The 20275-nt window shown below is 41.0% G+C and overlaps 1 protein-coding gene across 2 annotated transcripts in view; it reads left to right on the plus strand.

Moving 5' to 3' along the window:
* The first annotated feature begins 16307 nt into the window (after positions 1-16307).
* gpc6a (glypican 6a) overlaps positions 16308-20275 on the plus strand; it is a 149682-nt gene continuing 145714 nt past the window's right edge. For both annotated transcript variants that reach the window (XM_068322231.1, XM_068322239.1), the window contains exon 1: positions 16308-16809. In XM_068322231.1, the coding sequence (XP_068178332.1) occupies positions 16647-16809 (163 nt within the window). In that variant the 5' untranslated portion in view covers positions 16308-16646. The remainder of the gene's footprint in view (positions 16810-20275) is intronic.

Consider the following 20275-nt stretch of genomic DNA (forward strand, 5'->3'; position numbering starts at 1 on the left):
ATAAGTATGTCTAAACGTAGTCCGTTGGACTCACGGTAAAATTACGGAGGTAAACAGCTTGAATAATAGTTTATTAAATTATTTTCTTAGATGTAATCCAGCGGAGGAGAAGCGCACATGTCAACAGCTGAGAACGAAAACACAGGTCAGACTTCTGCATCATCTCGTTAGGGATCCTCCTCTTCCTCATTACCTGGGTTTGTGGAATAAAACCTGCTCCCGACCAGGTTATGTTCAGAGAGTCTGTTTCTGTGGTAACAAACCCAGAGGTTCACTTTACCTCGCTACGTGAAACAGGCCAGGGTTACTGCTCTAACTGTGGGTTAACTTACCCCCCTTTGTGAAACCGAGAACCCTGGTTTTGTATGATTTCAGGGTTAACTTTCCGCTGCAGCTGCTTTGTGACACGGCCCCTCCTCCAGACCAGGCTAGCTTCAGAGTCTGTTTCTGTGGTAACAAACCTAGAGGTTTACCTCGTGACGATGGGTCCGTTTCACAAAGCCGGTTTAGTGGAAAACCTGGGTAAGTTAACCCTGAAATCAGGGAAAACCAGGGCTTTCGGTGTCACAAAGGGAGGTAACTTAACCCAGAGTCAGAGGAGTAAAACTAGCCTGTGTCACGAGGTAAACCTCTAGGTTTGTTACCACAGTAACAGACTCTGAAGCTAGCCTGGTCTGGAGGAGGGGCCGTGTCACAAAGCAGAGTAAGTTAACCCTGAAATCAGGGTTCTCGGTTTCACAAAGGGGGGTAACTTAACCCAGAGTTAGAGCAGTAACCCTGGCCTGTTTCACGTAACAAGGTAAAGTGAACCTCTGGGTTTGTTACCGCAGTAACAGACTCTCTGAACATAACCTGGTCGGGAGCAGGTTTTATTCCACAAACCCAGGGTTTCCTCTGACTCCGCCCCCTTTCACCGCCGCTCGCGTGGCTTCATTTCCTGGTTCTGTATCACGGAGAGTTTTACTGAAGTAAGGTTTAATAAATAACTCCGTATTTTAAAGGTATTTTAGAGGTGAACAGGTCATGTCCGTTTGACGAGGAGTCCCTTGATGGAGTTTCCGCATTCATTCACAGAGAATTAAAAATGTTTGTATCGCGTTCAGATGTCCCGTCATATCCAGACAGTTCTCTTTATGATCGATACCGATCATACTGATCATACTGATACACACACACACACACACACACACACACACACACACACACACACACACACACACACACACACACACACACACACACACACACACACACACACATCCATTGTCACATCTGCAGCAGTGCTGCGTGTAGCGCTCCGTTCAGTTTGTCATTTTTTATTTGCAAACGGTAATTTTCCTATATAATGTGGGAGATGCTTAGTGCGCCTCGCCTTTAAACTTTTACCCCAGTTTTTCTATTTCCCTGGAGAGAAAACCGTCAGAATCATCAAGGAGGAATTCCACAGGATTGCAGGTGAATGATGTAGAAATCTGATTAATTTGAAAGTATGTTCTCTTAATGATATTGTGCTGCAATCCCAGACATCAATTTCTTTCGGATGTCCCAATGTAATTTGCTGCCATAGATGGTACCCACATTCCCATCAAGGCTCCCTCACATAATGAAGGTGATGATGTGAAGAGGATGTCCATTCACAGCAAATATATGCAGGTACAAGTACATTGACTACTGTTTCTACACGTTAAAGACTGCATCATAGATAAACTAACATCTGTCCAGATCACATGTGATGCAGCAAACTACATTTTCCACCTTTATTTATATAGCGCCTAATCACTTCAGCAGACATTTCAAAGAGCTTGAACAGAAAGACACCCAACAGAACCCTCCAGAGCAAGCGTAGCATACTGATGTGGAGATGGAGTGGTCCTGATCGGTTCCTGACTCACAGGTGTATGATGAGTCTCACCTGAGCAACAGACTAATGCAGTAACTAAAGATTAGCACAATAATTCACTTGTCTCCATCGTTTAATCCACTCTAATGAATCTACTTTCCATCACAGGAGTCTGATGGTTGTTTTCTAGGGGACAGGGGTTACCCATGCCCAACCGAGGCTGCTGACCCCTTACTAACCCAGGCCTCCAACAGAACTTCAAATGGATTCACTGCAGGACGAGAGCCCGGGTGGATCTGACCATAGGCTGCTGAAAGGCCGTTTCCAGTGTCTATGACACCTCAGGATGATTCCTGAGAAGACCTGTGATGCAGTTCTGTTCTTCATAGTAGTATTGCCGCTATCAGAGGAGAACAGCACCCTACCCCACAAACTGAACACCCCGATGATGACCCCGTCCACCTGCCAGCTATTCAGGGTGACAGAGCAGTGACTCCATCTGCCAGAATCATTTCAGAGTGTGTGTAACTCACCATCACCACAGTGGGCAATAAAAACATACAATATACATTTCATTTGGTCATCTTTATTACTTACAAATACAAAGTTATTTCTTAGATCATTTTAGTGGTGAACATTCTAATATTCAACATGATTCACTTGTGAACAACACCCACCTCTAACTTTATATTTGTATGTTCAAATCTGCCCTCCTAATCTGGAGGTCCAAAGAAACCATTTTTTATCTGTTGTCTGTATTTCATAGAAAGCGAATCTGATAAAACTTCTCTAACAAACAGCTGGAAATACATGAGGAGGATATCAAAACATACAGTTGCATATGAATGCCACAGAAAGAACCACTGGTGTTCACTGAGCGTCTAACTGTACAAAAACGTCTATCTGGGTTACAAAAACTAACCCCGAGAAGCTCCTTTGAAACCGAAAAACCCTGGGTTTCCAAGTTCAGGGTAAAGCAACCCAGAACCACAGGTTGTACTCGGGGGTCGTTAGCCCCGCTTCGTGACGTGGGGCCGTTCAAAAAGCAGGTTTAGTGGAAAACCAGGGTGAGTTAACCCTGAAATCAGGGAAAACCAGGACTTTCATTTTCACAAAGGGAGGTAAGTTAACCCAGAGTGAGAGCTGTAACCCTGACCTATTTCATGACGCGAGGTAAAGTGAACCTCTAGGTTTGTTACCGCAGTAACAGACTCTCTGAACATAATCTGGTCGGGAGCAGGTTTCATTCCACAAACCCAGGGTTTCCTCTGACTCCGCCCCCTTTCACCACCGCTCGTGCTGCTTCATTTCCTGGTTCTGTGAGTTTGACCGAAGTAAGGTTCAATAAATAACTCCGTATTTCAGAGGTAAACATAGCATGTCCGTTTGACGAGGAGCCCCTTGATTGAGTTTCCGCATTAATTCAGAGATTTGAATTTTTTTTGTATCGTGTTCAGATGTCCTGTCATATCCTGTCGGACAGTTCTCTTTATCAGTTCTCTTTAAAAAAGGGATGAGAATCTGTTAATACTTCAGTCGCGGATAAATGTCAAACTCTGTATTGTTCCACCACAATGGGAAGCAATGGGAAGAGAACAATCAGTAACATAAAATATTAACCCACCTTTGTTTTCTTCAATTTCTTGTTAATTTCTTTCTTTTTTTTTAATCAATATTAACTCCTGTGTGTATCACGTGACTAAAACAGACAGAAAATAAAACCTGGAATACTTTAAAGCGGTTATAAGCAGTACAATGCCACAGCCACTGTTGTATGAACTAAAGCAGTTTTGGCTATTACTGTATCACACGAGCTACATGTCAGCTCTTGATTTCAGTTCTTAGATAATATAGGTGTACACAATGGTGTGAATATCCTTCTCAACTGTTTTTGTAATGTGCATATGCCGATTTACTGTTTTATCTACACAACAATAAAACGTTTTAATGTATTTCATTATTTAACAGAACCTGATATAGATGAGAGTGCCTTTATGTGTGTGAAAAGAGCATTATGTTGGGGATAAAACAACTGAACAGTCAAACGTCCTCTTAATACTTACTGTACAATATCAAACATAATGAGGATGATGAGGATCCATAACGAGATGATGAAGTCTGACCTGTGTGAATGATGTTTTTATTTTCATTGTCAGCTGCTGACGTGCCCTTCTCCCCCCACTGGATCGCACCTAAATAAAATAAATTAATAAACTATTCTTGAAGCCGTTTACTTCCGTATTTTTACCGTGAGTGCAATGGACTTAGAACTTACGCAACGACTTGAGCAGCAATTCACTCCCACGACATGTCGCTCTTCTTTGCAGCTGCAACGCTGTTCTCTTTCTTCTGAAAATGTCCTCAAAGTCTTTCTATTCATAAATTAAAATCTGTACTCTGACTTCCGTAAAGCGTTGCGGGTGCGCGTCTCGTCCGTCGTCATGGTGAATTGATGAATCGGGGCTCCACTGATGATGGCATTTTTTCAAGTTGTTGTGTCTGTTAAACTGCGGGTCAATTTACTCTGGGTTAGACAAACTAACCCTGAACCGCGTTTGTGAAACCGAAATCCCTGGTTTTTCCAAGTTCAGGTTAAAGCAACCCAGAACCACAGGTTTACCTCAGGTTAGGTTAACCCTGCCTTCGTGAAATAGGCCCACAGGCTAGATTTACTCCTCTGACTCTGGGTTAAGTTACCTCCCTTTGTGACACCGAAAGCCCTTGGTTTTCCCTGATTTCAGGGTTAACTTACCCAGGTTTTCCACTAAACCGGCTTTGTGAAATGGACCCCTTCAATCTGACAGTCTTTTTCTTTTAGTGTGGTTCTTGCTTTATTCTGTAAAAATGCTCTCAATTGGTAGTTGGATTCTGAAGTTGTGTCAAACAAGTGTTGGCTGCTTTATACATGAGTTGAACAGTTTTATAGCTCATGTCATGTATCTTCAGAATTTAGATTTAATGAATTATTGATTTTTGTGCGCTCTTGTGAAAAATTCTTATAGCTCTTTTCTGAATTGAAAATTGAGGTTATAAAACACTTTTATATTTAGCTCTGGCTAGTTGATGTATTGTGATTGTTTATTTTGCAATTGTCTTACATGAGGTTTTCAGATTAGCATCTGGAATATACTATTATTATTATTATTATTATTATTATTATTATTATTATTATTATCATTATCCAAAATTGCATGTGTGAAAAACACATAAATAATCTAAAGCGTGTTACAACAAAAGAATAGCATGATCATTTGCATTTAAATATGTAAATGAATCACTTAGTTTGGACTTAGTTTGGACCACTTAGTGAACTCACTGACAGGTTCATGTCTCTCAGTAAGCCTCGTAACAATTTTCATTTGTTCATAACAGATAAATTCGGACAATTTTTCTCTACTTACCACATGTCTCAAGGGCGGCACGGTGGCGCAGTGGTTAGCGCTGCTGCCTCACAACACGGCGGACCCGGGTTCGAGTCCCGCTCTGTGCGGAGTTCGCATGCTCTCCCCGTGTCTGCGTGGGTTCTCTCCGGGTTCTCCGGCTTCCTCCCACCCCCAAAAGCATGCGCTTCAGGTTGATTGGCCGGTCCCAAATTGACCATAGGAGTGAGTGTGTGTGTGAATGATTTGTTTGTTTCTATGTGGCTCCGTGGTGCACTGGCGTCGTGCCCGGAGTGTCCCCCGCCTCACGCCCTGAGACTGCCAGGATAGGCACTGGCTACCCCGCGACCTGCGTTAGCGGATGAAGTGGATTTGGAAAATGAATGAATGAATACCACATGTCTGTCTACATGTCTTTGTAAAATGTAGACTTGATTGTTTCTTGTGATTTCTGTGATGACTCACAAAACATTAGGCATCATGTAAATTGGATTAGTTGCTTGGTGAATTATGCTTCCTGTTGATGGTCCTGCAGATTTATAAGGCTGTTGTCTCTGTTAAAGTCCTGTAACACAATCCTGACTAATGTGAATACACTTGGGATTTTTTTTCCAGCAAGCTTAGTCTTGTTTGTGCCATTAGTTTTATCATTAGTGGTGAGGGAGATAATTGAACACATTAAATCCACCTCCTCAGTTTTCTAGCATGTCTATATTTCTCACAAGGATGTTGTGTAGCAGTGATGTACATTTGTTTTAAACTCTGTACACAAATAGACATGTATTCTGCATTTTTTTAATCTGTAAAGTAATTTGATATTACATACATTGGCTCTCAACATTTTTTTTATTTGTAAAAGCACTACACATTTTCCTGCAATGCCCCAAAACATTTTGGTTCTTATTTTGGGTTATTTTTATTGCTCACAGTAGCAATCTCGGCTTGAAGAACAACAGCATAATCTTGTCCTTAAATTAAGCTTGTTCAGCAGAAATAGCCTTATAATGCCTGACAGCAGATTCCCTGAAAGCTAAAGTTCTCTGTTGACCTGTAATAATACTGTTTTAATGAGAATTCCCTGAGAGAGAAATATAACATGCTCTTTTTTATCACTTTGCTTACCATATTAGAAGCTAATAGATCTTATGTCTGTGTGAGACAGTGTTTTCTGTTAATAATGATGTTCGCTATGTCTGTGTATTCATTTGCTCAAAGTCTACTGATTATTGTCATATTGAGGCTACAGTATATTTTCATTTCATGCTACCAAACCAATTTTTCCAAAAACTCAGCTGAGAATGATGCCATTCAGATGAACTACTTGCCTTCTGTTTTTCTACTCTAAAGGTGGTTGAAATCTGAATTTATTCATGATGAGACTGGATATTTTTGGTTGTGTGGTGAGGTCGGTCAGACAAGTAACACAGGTACTTTTTTTTGCAGGTGGTCAGAACCTGACTGAATTTAGCAAAGACCATCACTTTGTATTCATCACATTGTAATGCATATGAATCAGATGTCACAGGACGTTGTGCATCATCTACTGAAACTCCAGAGAAGAGTTGGTTGTGCACAACTAAGCTTTAGTAGGCTTCCCAGCCTCAAGTCAGCATCCCAGTAAATCTCAAGGTGTATAACTGCAGCTTAAAGATTTGGCACCCAGGAACATATTTCAGCCTGACACATATCCCTTTATCCGTTATTAAAACACATAAATAAATGTGCAGACACAAAATCATTTCATGACGAATAACCACAGTTAAGGTTTGTTGCAGTTATGCACATTTGGACTGAATACAAATTCAGCTTGAGTCAAAAAAGCTGAAATCTTCAAGAGCATTTATTTATTTACATGTTTCAAGACACGAGTTTCTGTAAGTGAACTTGTTCTTAAGTGATGCTTGAAGGATTAAATGCCGCTGAGTATTTTATAAAGAAATTAATTCATTGTCAAAGGTATATAATGACAGTAAGGACAAAAGTAAGTTTAATTTCAACTTTTGTACACTCAGGAACCAGATAAGATAGAAAAACAAGGGAGAAGGCGAGTGTGAGTAAGACCGTAGATCAAAGCTAGTGCTTTGATCAGTAACAGTAGGTCAGACCACTAGCTTTAATCTTTGACCTACAGTATGCAAATAGGTCAGGGTAAAATCTTATATTCAGGGGTGTCACAGGATGTTGCAGTCTCTGACAGCCTTGGTTCTAGTTTCGTCTTAAATTTGTACTGTAGCAAATGACCCAAGGAGCACTACACTAGATTGTGTTGGTGATCCAGATTTTTAAAGCATGTTTTGTGAAGTAATTACTTGCTTGAACACACTCTACATGATGACATTCTCAAAAAAGATCTAGCACACATCAGAGTTTAATCTGGATCCAAGTAATGTTCTGGATCTGGGTCACAGAAAATTTACCACTGAGATACAACATTTAGTAACAAATATGTTAAATTTATACAGCATTTGCAAGTACAAACCTTTACAAAATGCTGTGAAGGCAGAAAAATATAACAACAAAATGCACAAGACAATATATGGTCAGGGCGGCACGGTGGCGCAGTGGGTAGCACTGCCGCCTCACAACACGGCGGACCCGGATTCGAGTCCCGCTCTGTGCGGAGTTCGCATGCTCTCCCCGTGTCTGCGTGGGTTCTCTCCGGGTTCTCCGGCTTCCTCCCACCTCCAAAAGCATGCACTTCAGGTTGATTGGCTGGTCCCAAATTGCCCGTAGGAGTGAGTGTGTGTGTGAGTGGTTGTGTGTCTTTGTGTCTCCGCGGTGCACTGGCTTCGTGCCCGGAGTGTCCCCTGCCTCACGCCCTATGCCACTGGGATAGGCTCCAGCTCCCCGTGACCCGCTGTGGCGGATATAGCGGTGGTCATATGAAAATGAATGAATATATGGTCACACAGATGCAACACAAGTCAGACATTTTACTGGTCACAGTTGGACTCCAGCAGGGTTGCCATTCTCGAATATTTGTGGACAGAATGTATAAGGTAGTGGTTCTTTACCTTGTTGGAGGTACCGCACCCTGCCGGTTTCATATGCTCACTCACCGAACCCTTCTTTAGGAATTTTTTTTTTTTTCAAATTTAAGACATAAGTATATGTTTTACTGGTGTATTTAATGAATTGTGCATTAATGTCAACTTTTTCAAAGAACAAAATCAAGACAGTGCATGAACTCACATGAAATGACCTACCTGCAAATCAGTGTGACTTCTGCTGTTGTTACTGAGAGATAAGTTCAGATATGCGTGGCTTCACCTTGGCAAGTGCTACTCTTATGTCATTTTCACAGCAAAGTCTGTTTCGTTTGTTTTCCATGCAACTTAAGGAAGGGTTCCTTTATTTTTGCCAGTGCGAGACTAGAGTTGCTCAACTTGACATTGCAAATCATGCAGAACGCTGACTCCCATCGCGTTCCGTTATAGAGTACATATAAATTCACGTTGCACATATTCGTCCAACCACTTTCCTTTTTTGCTCAACATAGTTACTATGAATTAAAATAATAAGAAAGCAATCAGATGATGTACCACCATGACAGGCATAAATCGACTGCTGAGTGCACAAAATGCATGTAGCACAGGTAGGCTAATTGATGTAGCGTGATCACCTGCAACCAGTGATGGCTTAGGGGGGCGTGTCATCACGAATTGACACTATGTGTCAAACGTACACAGTAGTTCATGTATGATCGGCAAAAACACCCGACACATCGTTGTCAGGTGCTTTGTCTTGACGCCGAACCCCTGAGACCAACTCACACAACCCCTAGAGTTCAATCGAACCCAGGTTAAGAACCACTGGTCTAAGGGCATCAACAGAGCGTAGGGTGTCTGGTTGGGGAAGATCAGGCTCATTTCCCTAATTTTTGCGGATGATGCAGTCCTGTTCACTTTGTCATGCTGTGCCCTCCTTTGGCCATTGGGATGGTTTGTTGTGGTGAGGAGGAAGCTAAGCCATGAAGTGAAATTCTGGATTTTACCTTATGGCTCTGGGTTACTGATCTATCTTGGGTCCAACCCTCCCTTATGCTTATGAGCTTTGGCTAATGACTGAAAATACAAGGATGTTCTGAAGGGATTTAATCATCAGGCTTGTTTGGGATTTCAGTGCAACAGCGAATTCTGCTAATCATGAGACAATTTCACATATTTGTCCCAGGAATGAAACCCATGCTGATTTAGCATTTTGATAGTATTGTTGAAGTCAAGATGGTTTTAAAAGGATCTCTATCTGAGCAGCAGGTCTAAAGAAACAACATTTAATCTTCCTTCTTAAACTACATTACCAACAATGCAACTTGAACACCTCATGTTTGATTTGGGTTTTGTGATTGTTCCACTTGTAGGGGTTAATGTAGCCTTGGATTGCTAACACAAGCACAAGCACTGTGCTAGCACTGCCAGCCAAAACTTGTCCATGTCTGCAGCACCAAAAGATATTAAGTAAAGAGAAATCACAATTACAAAAGTGCTCTTTGAATCATGAACCTACACAGACAAGCAAAACACACAGTTTTTTTAAACATTATTTAGAAACATGGAAAAAATATTAACTTGTGTTGAGATGTCTTTGTCTGTGATCAACAAATCCTGTATAATATTTACATCTTGGAAAACAGAACGGAAGCTCTAATTCTGTAATGAGACATTTTTATTCTTGCATCATTGGGACATCTTTAATTAGTTAAAAACAGTTTGAATATCAGGTAAACAACCACCTGAACTGACTTTGAATTATGTATGATGCATAAAAATAGCTCCTGCTGCAGCAACTTCAATAAATCCTCAATGTGTAAATAGATATCAGAGTAAATTAAGTTTTCTGTTGAGCATCGGAGAAAACAAAACATGCTATTACCTGAACCTGCCACATTGAGTGTGAATAATTGATAAATTATAAAACATATTCAGCGTTATGTGAGTAGTTACATTCTCTTTACGCTCTTTAAATTTAGCGGGGAAATTCGTATGTTGGATATCTTCGACCAAATCCTCATCTAACACATTAATTCAAACAAAAGCAATCATTTGATCCTGGTCAGTTGCTTCATTCTCCATAACTTTTGTTAGCTACTCCAACATGTCCTTTTCCACATTGTTGGAAAATGATTAAGGGTTTAACATTTGTGCTTGCTTGCAATTTATTGATTGTGTCTTCAGATCTGAAATCATTAGCCAGTGCAGACTGCTTGAAATGTATTTGATCCTCTTCTTTTTTATCACTTTTCATCCCACAGCATTCGCTGCTTATTTCATGTGTATTTCAACACATTCAGCACTCCAGCATTGATCTCGCGATTCTCTTATTACATCCCCGGCTTTGGTATTGGCTAAGTACATGTAGCCTTATCAAAAATCTAAATAGATGCTAATAGATTGATTAGATTTCTTTTTTTTCTTTCTTGATGTTTTTTACTTATGTAAATAGAGGTATGATGTGTGTTCAATGGATACATTTTTAATCTGTGTTTAACAAAGAAAGAGGTTGAAGGTATTTTATCTATTCTTTCAACTTTCCATATCTCTACTTATTTGTGTTTTGAACGCAGACACCATCAAACCAAAGTCTTCTCTCTGGAAGTAGAGATTTGCCCCCTCACAATAATTGCACATATCTGTCTTAAACATCCATGAATTATAAGTATATGATTAATAATTCATCTCTTTGCTGGCTGTGCTAATGTGAACAAAGTGACCTTATTTTTCAGCAGCTTACAGTGTACCTCATACATGAATAACAACACTGCATGCCACATAGTACAATTCAGGCAAACACTGATAAAATTGTGTTGACTCTTTCCTTTAACACAAAGGGTAATCTAATTTATTGTTGTGCAACATGTATTTTTACATCCCATGAATCAGTGATGTATTGTAATTGTCAGTGTTTGTGTGTTTGTCCGTCTGTTCGTCCACTAAATATCTTCACAACAGTTGTAGATGGAAAGATGAAAGAAAAAAACATTACTCAAAGGGGATGAAAATGAGATGATGACCTTGACCTTGAGAAAACTAGCTCAAGACCAAATTTCAACTTTTGTACACTCAGATAAGATAGAGAGATGAGGGAGAAGGCCAGTGTGAGTAAGACAATAGATCAAAGCAGTACCTTTGATCTATGGTCTGAGATATTTTCTATCCTAAGATATATTTGCACATATCTCAGGAACAGCATAAGATAGAAAGACAAAACAAAAGCAGCTATATTCAGGGAGGCAAGGGGATGAAAATTACATCACAACCTTGACCTTGAAAAACTAGGTCAAGGTCACTTTTTCACATTAATACCTTTTTAGGTACACATCTCTGAAACATTGTGACAAATAGAATGCACCAGTTACATGTTGGATCATGGGTCTTTTATTAAAGGACCCTGACCTATGAAAGCAGGTCAGGGTAAAATTTTGAATTCAGGGATGTCGTGGGATGTTGCAGTCCCTGACTGCCTTGCTTTATTTTATTTTGTAATTTAAGTTAAGTAGGACTTGATGGCTGTATAAGATCAAAGTGTCAGATGTGCGTTTCTCTGGTTGTGTCCTCTTTTCAATCTCTGTCTTTTTCAATGTTTTAAGTGTATGATTGAAATGCTGCTTTTCCTGGGAGATCTGTGGAGATCCGTCAATGGCCTGTCTTTATCTAACCGTTCATTCTTCCACCACAGAATAAGGTAATGGTGACAGTCAGTTTTTTGTCCTCATTGTAGCTCTTGATGTAGCTCTGGTGTAGCTCCTTCATCTATTGATTCTGATGGACAAGTCGACCTATCTTTAGACGTATGTATCTCACTGTCTCCTGGGGCTACAGTGTTAAAAGATCTTTGGGGCATAAATATCAGACGAAACAATGAAACAAAATTTCTGATGGTTAACACTGTTTTGTAGAGCAGTGGGCCTGGAGAGTGAAAGCTCAGTTTTCCCAGTGGTGCGGTATGAGTCATGATGAACCCTGTGCTGACTCTTCATGGTGAGCTATTGATCCACTGCCGGAATCACCTTCTGGCCATCATCTCTCGGCCTCATTAGCAACGGGGCTTATTAGCAGAGTACGGCTAATGTGGCGCTGTGGAGATGAAGCTGGCAGTGAATGGAGAAATCACATTTAATTTTCTCCTTTCATGCCTGAGTGGTATAGCCTAAAACAAATAAATGGAAAAAAGAAATCGAACAGCTAGCTAAATAGAAATGAAAAGTTTTTGCAGGCCAGATGTGATCCAGGTTGATGACCAGTGGACCAGACAGTGGTTGAAAATGTGAATTAATTGGCTGAAAGGTTTTAGCTTTTAGTTCCACAACAGGATAGCTTGAAAATGAATCATGAGTCCATCCTATAGTCATTTTCTGGTGCAAAATTGCAAAATAATTAAAGTTGCATTCAATTTGAATTTAATTAATGAACTGCTACATTTCTTGTTTGTTTTTGTTTTTTTTGGGGGGGGGGTTGGTTTTTTTTTATGACTGGGGGCGGGGTAGCAAACAAGAAGTACAGAATTTGGAAGAATTTATTCATTCAAAATTATTCCCAAACAAGCTTTCACTTGTTTCATTCTCAGTTACCACTGCCGGCGTCAGTAGGCCAAAACAGACTTCCCTCGTAATTTTTTCTACAAAGTCACATTTTTCCTTTCACACAAGACTATGTCATGGTTTACTGTAGGACCCAAACGCAAAGCACGGCAGGTAAGGGTAAAAAAGAAATTATTTAACAAGGAATATTGCAAGATGGTAGACCAGATGACCAGGCTGAGCAGGTGAGTCCACAGGAGGTAGGTAGTAGAGGCAGGTGGGCTGGAAGGGTAACAGGCAACAGGCAGCAGACCGGAACTGGTAACACTGGACTGAGAACAGACCTACACCTGTTCTCAGGCTAATTTATCAATTTGGCTACCTCAAAACTCCCCCTACTGCCTAATCCTCCTACTATCAGCTCTTCCACTGAGCCTGCTCTTCACAACACCTCGTGTCTGCGTGGGTTCTCTCCGAGCTCTCCGGCTTCCTCCCACCTCCAAAAGTGTGCGCTTCAGGTTAATTGGCCGTTCCAAATTGCCCGAAGGATTGATTGTGTGTGTGCCTGGTTATCTGTCTTTGTGTGTGGATCCGCGGTGCACCGGCGTCATGCATGGAGTTTCCCCCCGCCTCACGCCCTATGCTAGCTGGGATAAGCTTCAGCTCCCCGTGACCCGCTGCGGCGGATACAGCGGAAGAAAATGAATGAATGAATACATTTGCTAGGTTATATTTTCATCACTGTTTGTCTTTTGTTTTCCTGTAGTGGAATATCTGGAAGCCCTCTGAATGGATTTCAATGCCATTTTCCATAAACGTGACCCTTGAACCCAGATTTTAAGATTTAAAAGAATAATAAACCATGCAACTGATATTATTTCAGCACTGACAAGTAGGTGAGCCGGTTGGACAGAATGCAAGTACCACATCTAGAGGATGAGATCAACTGCCATGTAGGGGTAAGAATAAATGAGTGTTTTGCCACTGTTTACAAGGTGCTGCTGGATGTGTTGGGGTAAAATGGCAACTCTGATGTTGTCTTGTCGTTACTCACATCTCTTTTGCCTGTGGAGGGCCCACAGTCTATGATCTCATGCTAGTGCAGCTTTTAAAACGGATTTAATTGGAGCACCACTGTGTGACTTGTCTGTGGAAAGAGTTGGCATGACATCGGTTTTACAAGCGAAGTGCTGCCACTTTAACTTTTCAACAACTTTGCCTCTTTCGCTTTGTGTTCCCATTTTTCCATGGATAAGCAGGTTGGTTTATTCTCGGTCAGACCTTGTCCAAGTGGTTTGATGAGAAAACAATTTACCTTGGTAAACTTTCTTTGTAAACACCTGCCCCCAAGCAGTTTATTCTTTCTTTCCTCCTCAAAGTTTGTTTCCTGAAGAAGCATGAGGCTGATGACATTTGCTCTTGGACCGACAGCTGTGGTCCTTGCACATCCCTTATTGAGCCGTGAAAACTGGCACCCTCTACAGTGTTTACAAGTAAGATGACACTTATTCACCTGTGGGAGATGGACCGGTCCGCCCCTCCACTGAGAGCAACAGACAGCCAGACGCCAGAGCTGATGGTTGCCTGTTGTTCTCTTCACCAAAACTGCACTGAATAGCCATTATCATTATTCTAGTAAAGGGCATCATGTTACTTTTTAAATACCACACTACCAGACTAAAAGCAGAAATTCATATCTTTAGTCACAACTCTGGATTATTTTGTCGGTACAAATATTGACATTAGCAACACTCATTTGAGGTAAATATAAGATTTTTACATCTGTCTGGATATACAGTGTGTGTGTGTGTGTGTGTGTGTGTGTGTGTGTGTGTGTGTGTGTGTGTGTGTGTTTGCGCGTGCGTATGTGTGTGAATGTCCATGGATGAAGGAGCTCCATGAATTGGCAAACACACTACTGGCCACTGACTATTTTTGTATAAGGTTTGCTTGCAGCTCGTAACATCTAACCATGACTGGTGAATGAAATATTTATAACATCGTATATTTTATAGTTACAGTCAAGGAACATTTCTAATGAGAAACCAGGATGCTCTTGAGGCCAGGAGGTCGAAAGGTGTTTCTTTGGTTCGAACCAAGCCGGCACCTTTGATGTCATTGCCTGTCTCTTGGTACGAAGCTATGTCCCAATACAGGTCTCTACAAGTAATGTGTGTGTGTGTGTGTGTGTGTGTGTGTGTGTGTGTGTGTGTGTGTGTGTGCGTGTGTGCGTGCGTGCGTGTGTATTTTATTACTAATGTGCTTTGTCATATTATACAATTTTTCAGTGTACTTTGTCATTCAAGGCTGTTGGAGGACAAATTTCAGTGTGAACAGACTATAAAGTGTTATCCCATCCAATCTTATCTACTGTCTTCTATCAGATGAAAACAAAAAGCATTTTAATACTTTTTTCTGTAAGGACTACATACCTTTTCCCTTCACTGATGGGGGGGGGGCAGGTCAGTTTGTAACAGAAAAACTGTGACGATCGCAGGGTGCCCAAATGTAAACATTGTCTTCCAGAACCAAATATTAATGACCCTTTCCGGTTATTATGTCATTTTTGGAAAGCGGCGTAGAAGTCAATGAGACTGCCTGGCTTGAATGTGTTTTCAGAACATTACAGTTCTGTAACTCGGCCAACTCAACCAGTGCTAGTTTGACCTGAAATGCTTTTATGTGGGAATACATGTCTCAAATGAGTTTCCCCTGGCCTCATAGCTGCAAGTTAAGGCTGTTCAGCATTTCTGACACGCCTGTTAAAAATGCAAGGTGCCTTTTCCATCCAGGATCGATCAGCTCTGGGATGGTTTTGTTGAAGGGGGGCATTTTTCTGGTACTGCTCAGGAGGCTGTACCACACGTCAAGGCGGGCCTTACTTTGGGTGCAACTACTTTAAGGTTTATCAGGTAGGATTATAAAAACCAAGAGTAAAGAGCAGAGACTCTGAGAAAAATAAACCCTCTCAGCAATGTAGCACTGTATTAATTAAAAAAAAGCTTTAATACAAGTGTGTAACATTAAGCCAATATGCAAAAAGAGACCATTCTGAGGGCGGTAGCTCGAGTACAGCTAATCATTTAGTGTCTGGAATACAGTTTATTGTGTTAATGAATGTATTAACAGTGGAGATGAAACAACACAAGCGTGTGTGATAAAGGGCAAGTTTTAACTTGCCAAAGATCAGAGGTGTTAAGATCTATTTAAGGTCAAGCTGACACTCGTCATCGTGTTATCCGTGTGACTCATCAAAAAAAAAACAAAAAAAAAAACAGATGAAAAGTAAGTTTAGTGAATCGAATCCAAATGGGTTCAAATCAAAGGCAATAATCTGGACGTGACGGTTATGACATACAACCCTCCAGCTCTTCCTATACAACATGTGTCTCCGCGCTGCTGTGCCGTGCTGCTCATTACCCAGGATGAAGGAGGAGGACGGGACGCGGCCGTGGATCCGAGCTGCTGACATCGCAGCCGCTCCACTCCACGTTTTGCCCTGCCCTCGTGCGCCCTGCTCGCCGTGCAGCGCGCGTCTCCGACGCATTTCTCCTTTCCTCCCACACTGACAGCAACGCAGGACGCCGCTGTGTGCGCGGCAGAAGTTGTTGGCACAGAGAACACCCGGTTAGAAACTGTCTCCCTCACAACGGGATTCCGTCCAAGCCGGGATCAAACCAGCAAGCAACAATCGGCGTTGTGCTTCTTCTCAACGGGGGAACGATAAGGAGGATGCTTTTGCAATGAGTTGGACGTACCAGAATCTAAACTGAGGAGTGATTTCTTTTATTTGATAACACTCTGCAGGAGGAAAAAAAAAAAATCTTTCCCATTAGTCTCTTGGATTTTCTGATTTTTTTCACACGGAGCTCGTCTTTCCCCTGTGAAAACACAGTCAAGGATTTCACTGATGTGTGCGATGTGGAGACTGCAAGTCGCCTTATGTACTCTGTCGGTGCTGCTGTCCCTGTCGTCTGCTGCTGAAGGCAAAGCTCGGAGCTGTAGCGAGGTTAGACAAGCTTATAACGTTAAAGGATTCAATGCCGTCAATGTGCCGCATCAGGAAATATCAGGTAGGCGAAGCTGATTCTTCGTCGTCGCCCCCCCCCCCCCCCAAACACACACACACACACACACGTGTCACGTCTGGTTTCCCCCCTCTCTGATCAAACAGTATGATGACAATGATAATGATGGTGGTGGAGGTGGCCACACACAGGATGAACTACATGATCTGCCATAAACCTCCAGAGCTTTCCTGTCGCCCCCCCCCTCTACCAGCATCAAACCATCCCGTTCCATCACATTTTCAGAAGTCGTGTGTGTTTTGTTCAATATTACGCGTTTAAAATACGTACAGCTATTAAAATATAGCAAAACTGCACGATCAATAGGGTGTCGATATCAGGATCACCCTCTTCCCTCAAACCTGTTTGTCACTTATTTTTCCTCTAAGCAGACGTCAGAAATTGAATTGAAAGTCTCAGGATAGAACTACATATGTCCACACATGTAAGTTTTCAAACTTTAGGATGTCAAAACAAGACAACAAAATCCTCCAGATTTTTTTTATTTATTTTTTTAACTATTAAACAGAAGTTAACCATTTAAGAGCCAGACAGACGTTCATTGAATTTACTTACACTCCCTCCCTGGATTTGAGATCCTTCTTGAGCAAATCTGCTCCAACAAAGAGTGAAAAAAAAAAAAAAAGACTCTGTGGACCATTGGAGGCTTTAGACCTTGTCTTCATACCTGTTGCTCACGTTCAACAAAAAGATCATAAAGTGTGTTGTGTTCTATTTGGCGAAATAGTGGATGGTGTCAACCAGTAGGGGGCTGTATGCACTCAGTATAAAATACATGTACTGTACTTTTCTTTCTGTGGGTTTGCTGTCTTTGAGATTCCTTTAGGCTACAGCTTAGGTTTTAATTCATGCTCTTTGCTACAGCACAGATATGGGTTTTTATTATCTCTTGTGTCGCGGTAATCATATTTATGGTCAAAGTAGGAAAGGAGATTAGTCAGTAAACACAGGCTGCTTCCTGAGAGGAAAAAGGGGAAGCAGAGAGGCCTGAATTTAATCCCTCTATTGCCTCCAACTAGATACTGTATTGGTGATTGGCAGAATTAAACAGTAATTAACACACGGCCATCTTATTTTCTTTAAATATGCTTTTGCTGGATGCGATAATGATAGCTTTGTTACTGATCTAACACGTGTAAAGCCTTGCTGAACCCTCATTGTTACAGTTACCGCTTACACATTACTTTAAAGGAAACATTTTGACTTTATTTGGAGTTGTGTGATGCCTTGACTGGATGTGATGCAGACAAAAGGCGGACAGCTTCTCTGAAAAATATGCCCATTTGTTTTCAGGAGTTGGTTAAAAGTGTGTAGAAAACTACGAAGGAAAACTTTTTTTTTTTTCCCCCAAAGTTCATTCTGCTCCGGGAGTAACATGTGTCCAAGTCCATCGCTAATCAAAAGGAGATATTTTTAGCAGATGGTTCAAGTAACGATCCAGCAGTGTGGCTGGACTGAGATCTTTTTAAAAGAAGTAATGCAATGTTGCTGCTGTGTTTTCAATTCTTTAGTTATGTGTCTCACATGACAGGACAGAAGACAGAGCAACACAGCGACTTCTGATGTTTCCCTTTGTTCCTTCTCCAGTGATTAAATACTGTTTTGTATTCTGCATCCAAGTACTTTAACTCCTGAATATTTTTCACCGATTCAACAAGTAGTCTGTCAGTTCAGGTTTTTTTTCGCACTTCACCCTTTTGACTAAAACCTATACATGCTACTGATGTGAAAATACTCAGACGTGTGTTTTATTTATCCTTATCAATTTTTCGGGACTTACTGTAATTGCATGTCTCATTTAATGTCTGGCACCCACTCCACCCAGAGGCTAGTTAAAGCTAAAGACAGAGGTCTGATGGTCACTAATAGATCAGGATGCTTGCTGAGCTGTGATCGCATCTTAATCATGATTCATGTTCAGCCTGTAAACTATGCGTAATTGGATCTTGTTGTCTTCAAATAACTCCCTGATAAATACAGCAGAGGTTAGATATAGGCCTCAAGAGATAGTATTGTGGAAATCACTCAATTATGCATCATTATCTATGCTAATAGATGTGCAGTAAGCTGCATCGGCAGCATCCATGCTTATCTTTCCATCATTTGCTGTGTCATGCTAACTGCTGTGCCTCCAGATCCAAAACACACAAGTTTAATATTTTTGCAGAGGTGGCTACGTCAGGTTGTCAGATCTCATTTGCATAAGCTAACTAGGAAATAGGCAGTCACAGACTGCAACATCTCGTTCACCCCTGAATCCAAAATTTTACCCTGACCTACTTTCATAGGTCAGGGTCATTTAATAAGACCTATGATCCAACTAGTGCATAGACTAGTGCATATGGAGAAGGTCAGTGTGAGTAAGACCGTAGATCAAAGCTAGTGCATAGGTAGATCAAAGCATTAGCTTTGATCTATGGTCTTACTCACACTGGCCTCCCTCGTCTTTCTATCCTATCCGGTTCCTGAGTGTACAAAAGTTGAAATTTGATCATGACCTACTTTTCACAAGGTCAAGGTCATCATCTCATTTTCATCCCCTTTGCAGCCCGAGTAATGTGATTTTTGTTTCATTTTTGTATCTTCAACTGTTTCGAAGATATTTGGTGGACAAACGAACAAACACACAAACACTTACAATCGCAATACATCACCGCTTTGAAGTGGGATGTAATTATTCTGAAAGCGCTCGCGTATTGTTGGTGCCGAGATACATTATTTAAGAGGGGGACAAACACTGATGTTTAATGCAGATTGTTTTATTTTTGAATTTGCACTAGGCTAATTAGTGTATCAACACGTCGTTAATAATTAGATGATTTTACTTTGACTAAAATGAAAGTATCCATTTTCTTTTCTTGGTTTGGTGTGTTTGTGGTAGGAATTATGAATAGGAGTTTCTGTCCTTACACTTTTTGACAGAACTGTTTCAGTAAGCACAGTCAGACAGCTATTACCTAAATTCTAGGGGCCGTCCATTATTAAAGTATTGCAGCGATGTGTGAAGAGGTCTCTCCAGTCATTAAGCTTATCCAGAACACAGAGCTCTCGGTAAAAAAACGAAAAAAAAACCCACCAGAGTGGAAACCAAAATTGATGTCAAAGATTACAGCAGCAGTACAAATAATTTCTGAGGATCATAATTTTTTTTTGGTTTAAAAACCATTCCTTTTGATATATATTAATAAATTATAATGATAGCCCTCATGGTTAGAAATATTGCACAGGTGCAAAGCAGAAACATTTGGTGCATCCAGATTTCTATGTGCGGCTGTAATGCACACTCAGCAGATCAACCCCGCTGCCATGCTCCCTGCCCTTCTTGTTACCATACGTAATTTTATTCCAAGATTTAAAGAACTGTTTGGCAATGATGCAGAAAAAATGTAATTTACAGAGTTAGCCCACTCGGATAGAGGTCAGCCATATTACCCACTTCATTGATTAAAGA

This window comes from Antennarius striatus, chromosome 1, assembly GCF_040054535.1.
Source record: "Antennarius striatus isolate MH-2024 chromosome 1, ASM4005453v1, whole genome shotgun sequence".
Taxonomy (NCBI): Eukaryota; Metazoa; Chordata; class Actinopteri; order Lophiiformes; family Antennariidae; genus Antennarius; species Antennarius striatus.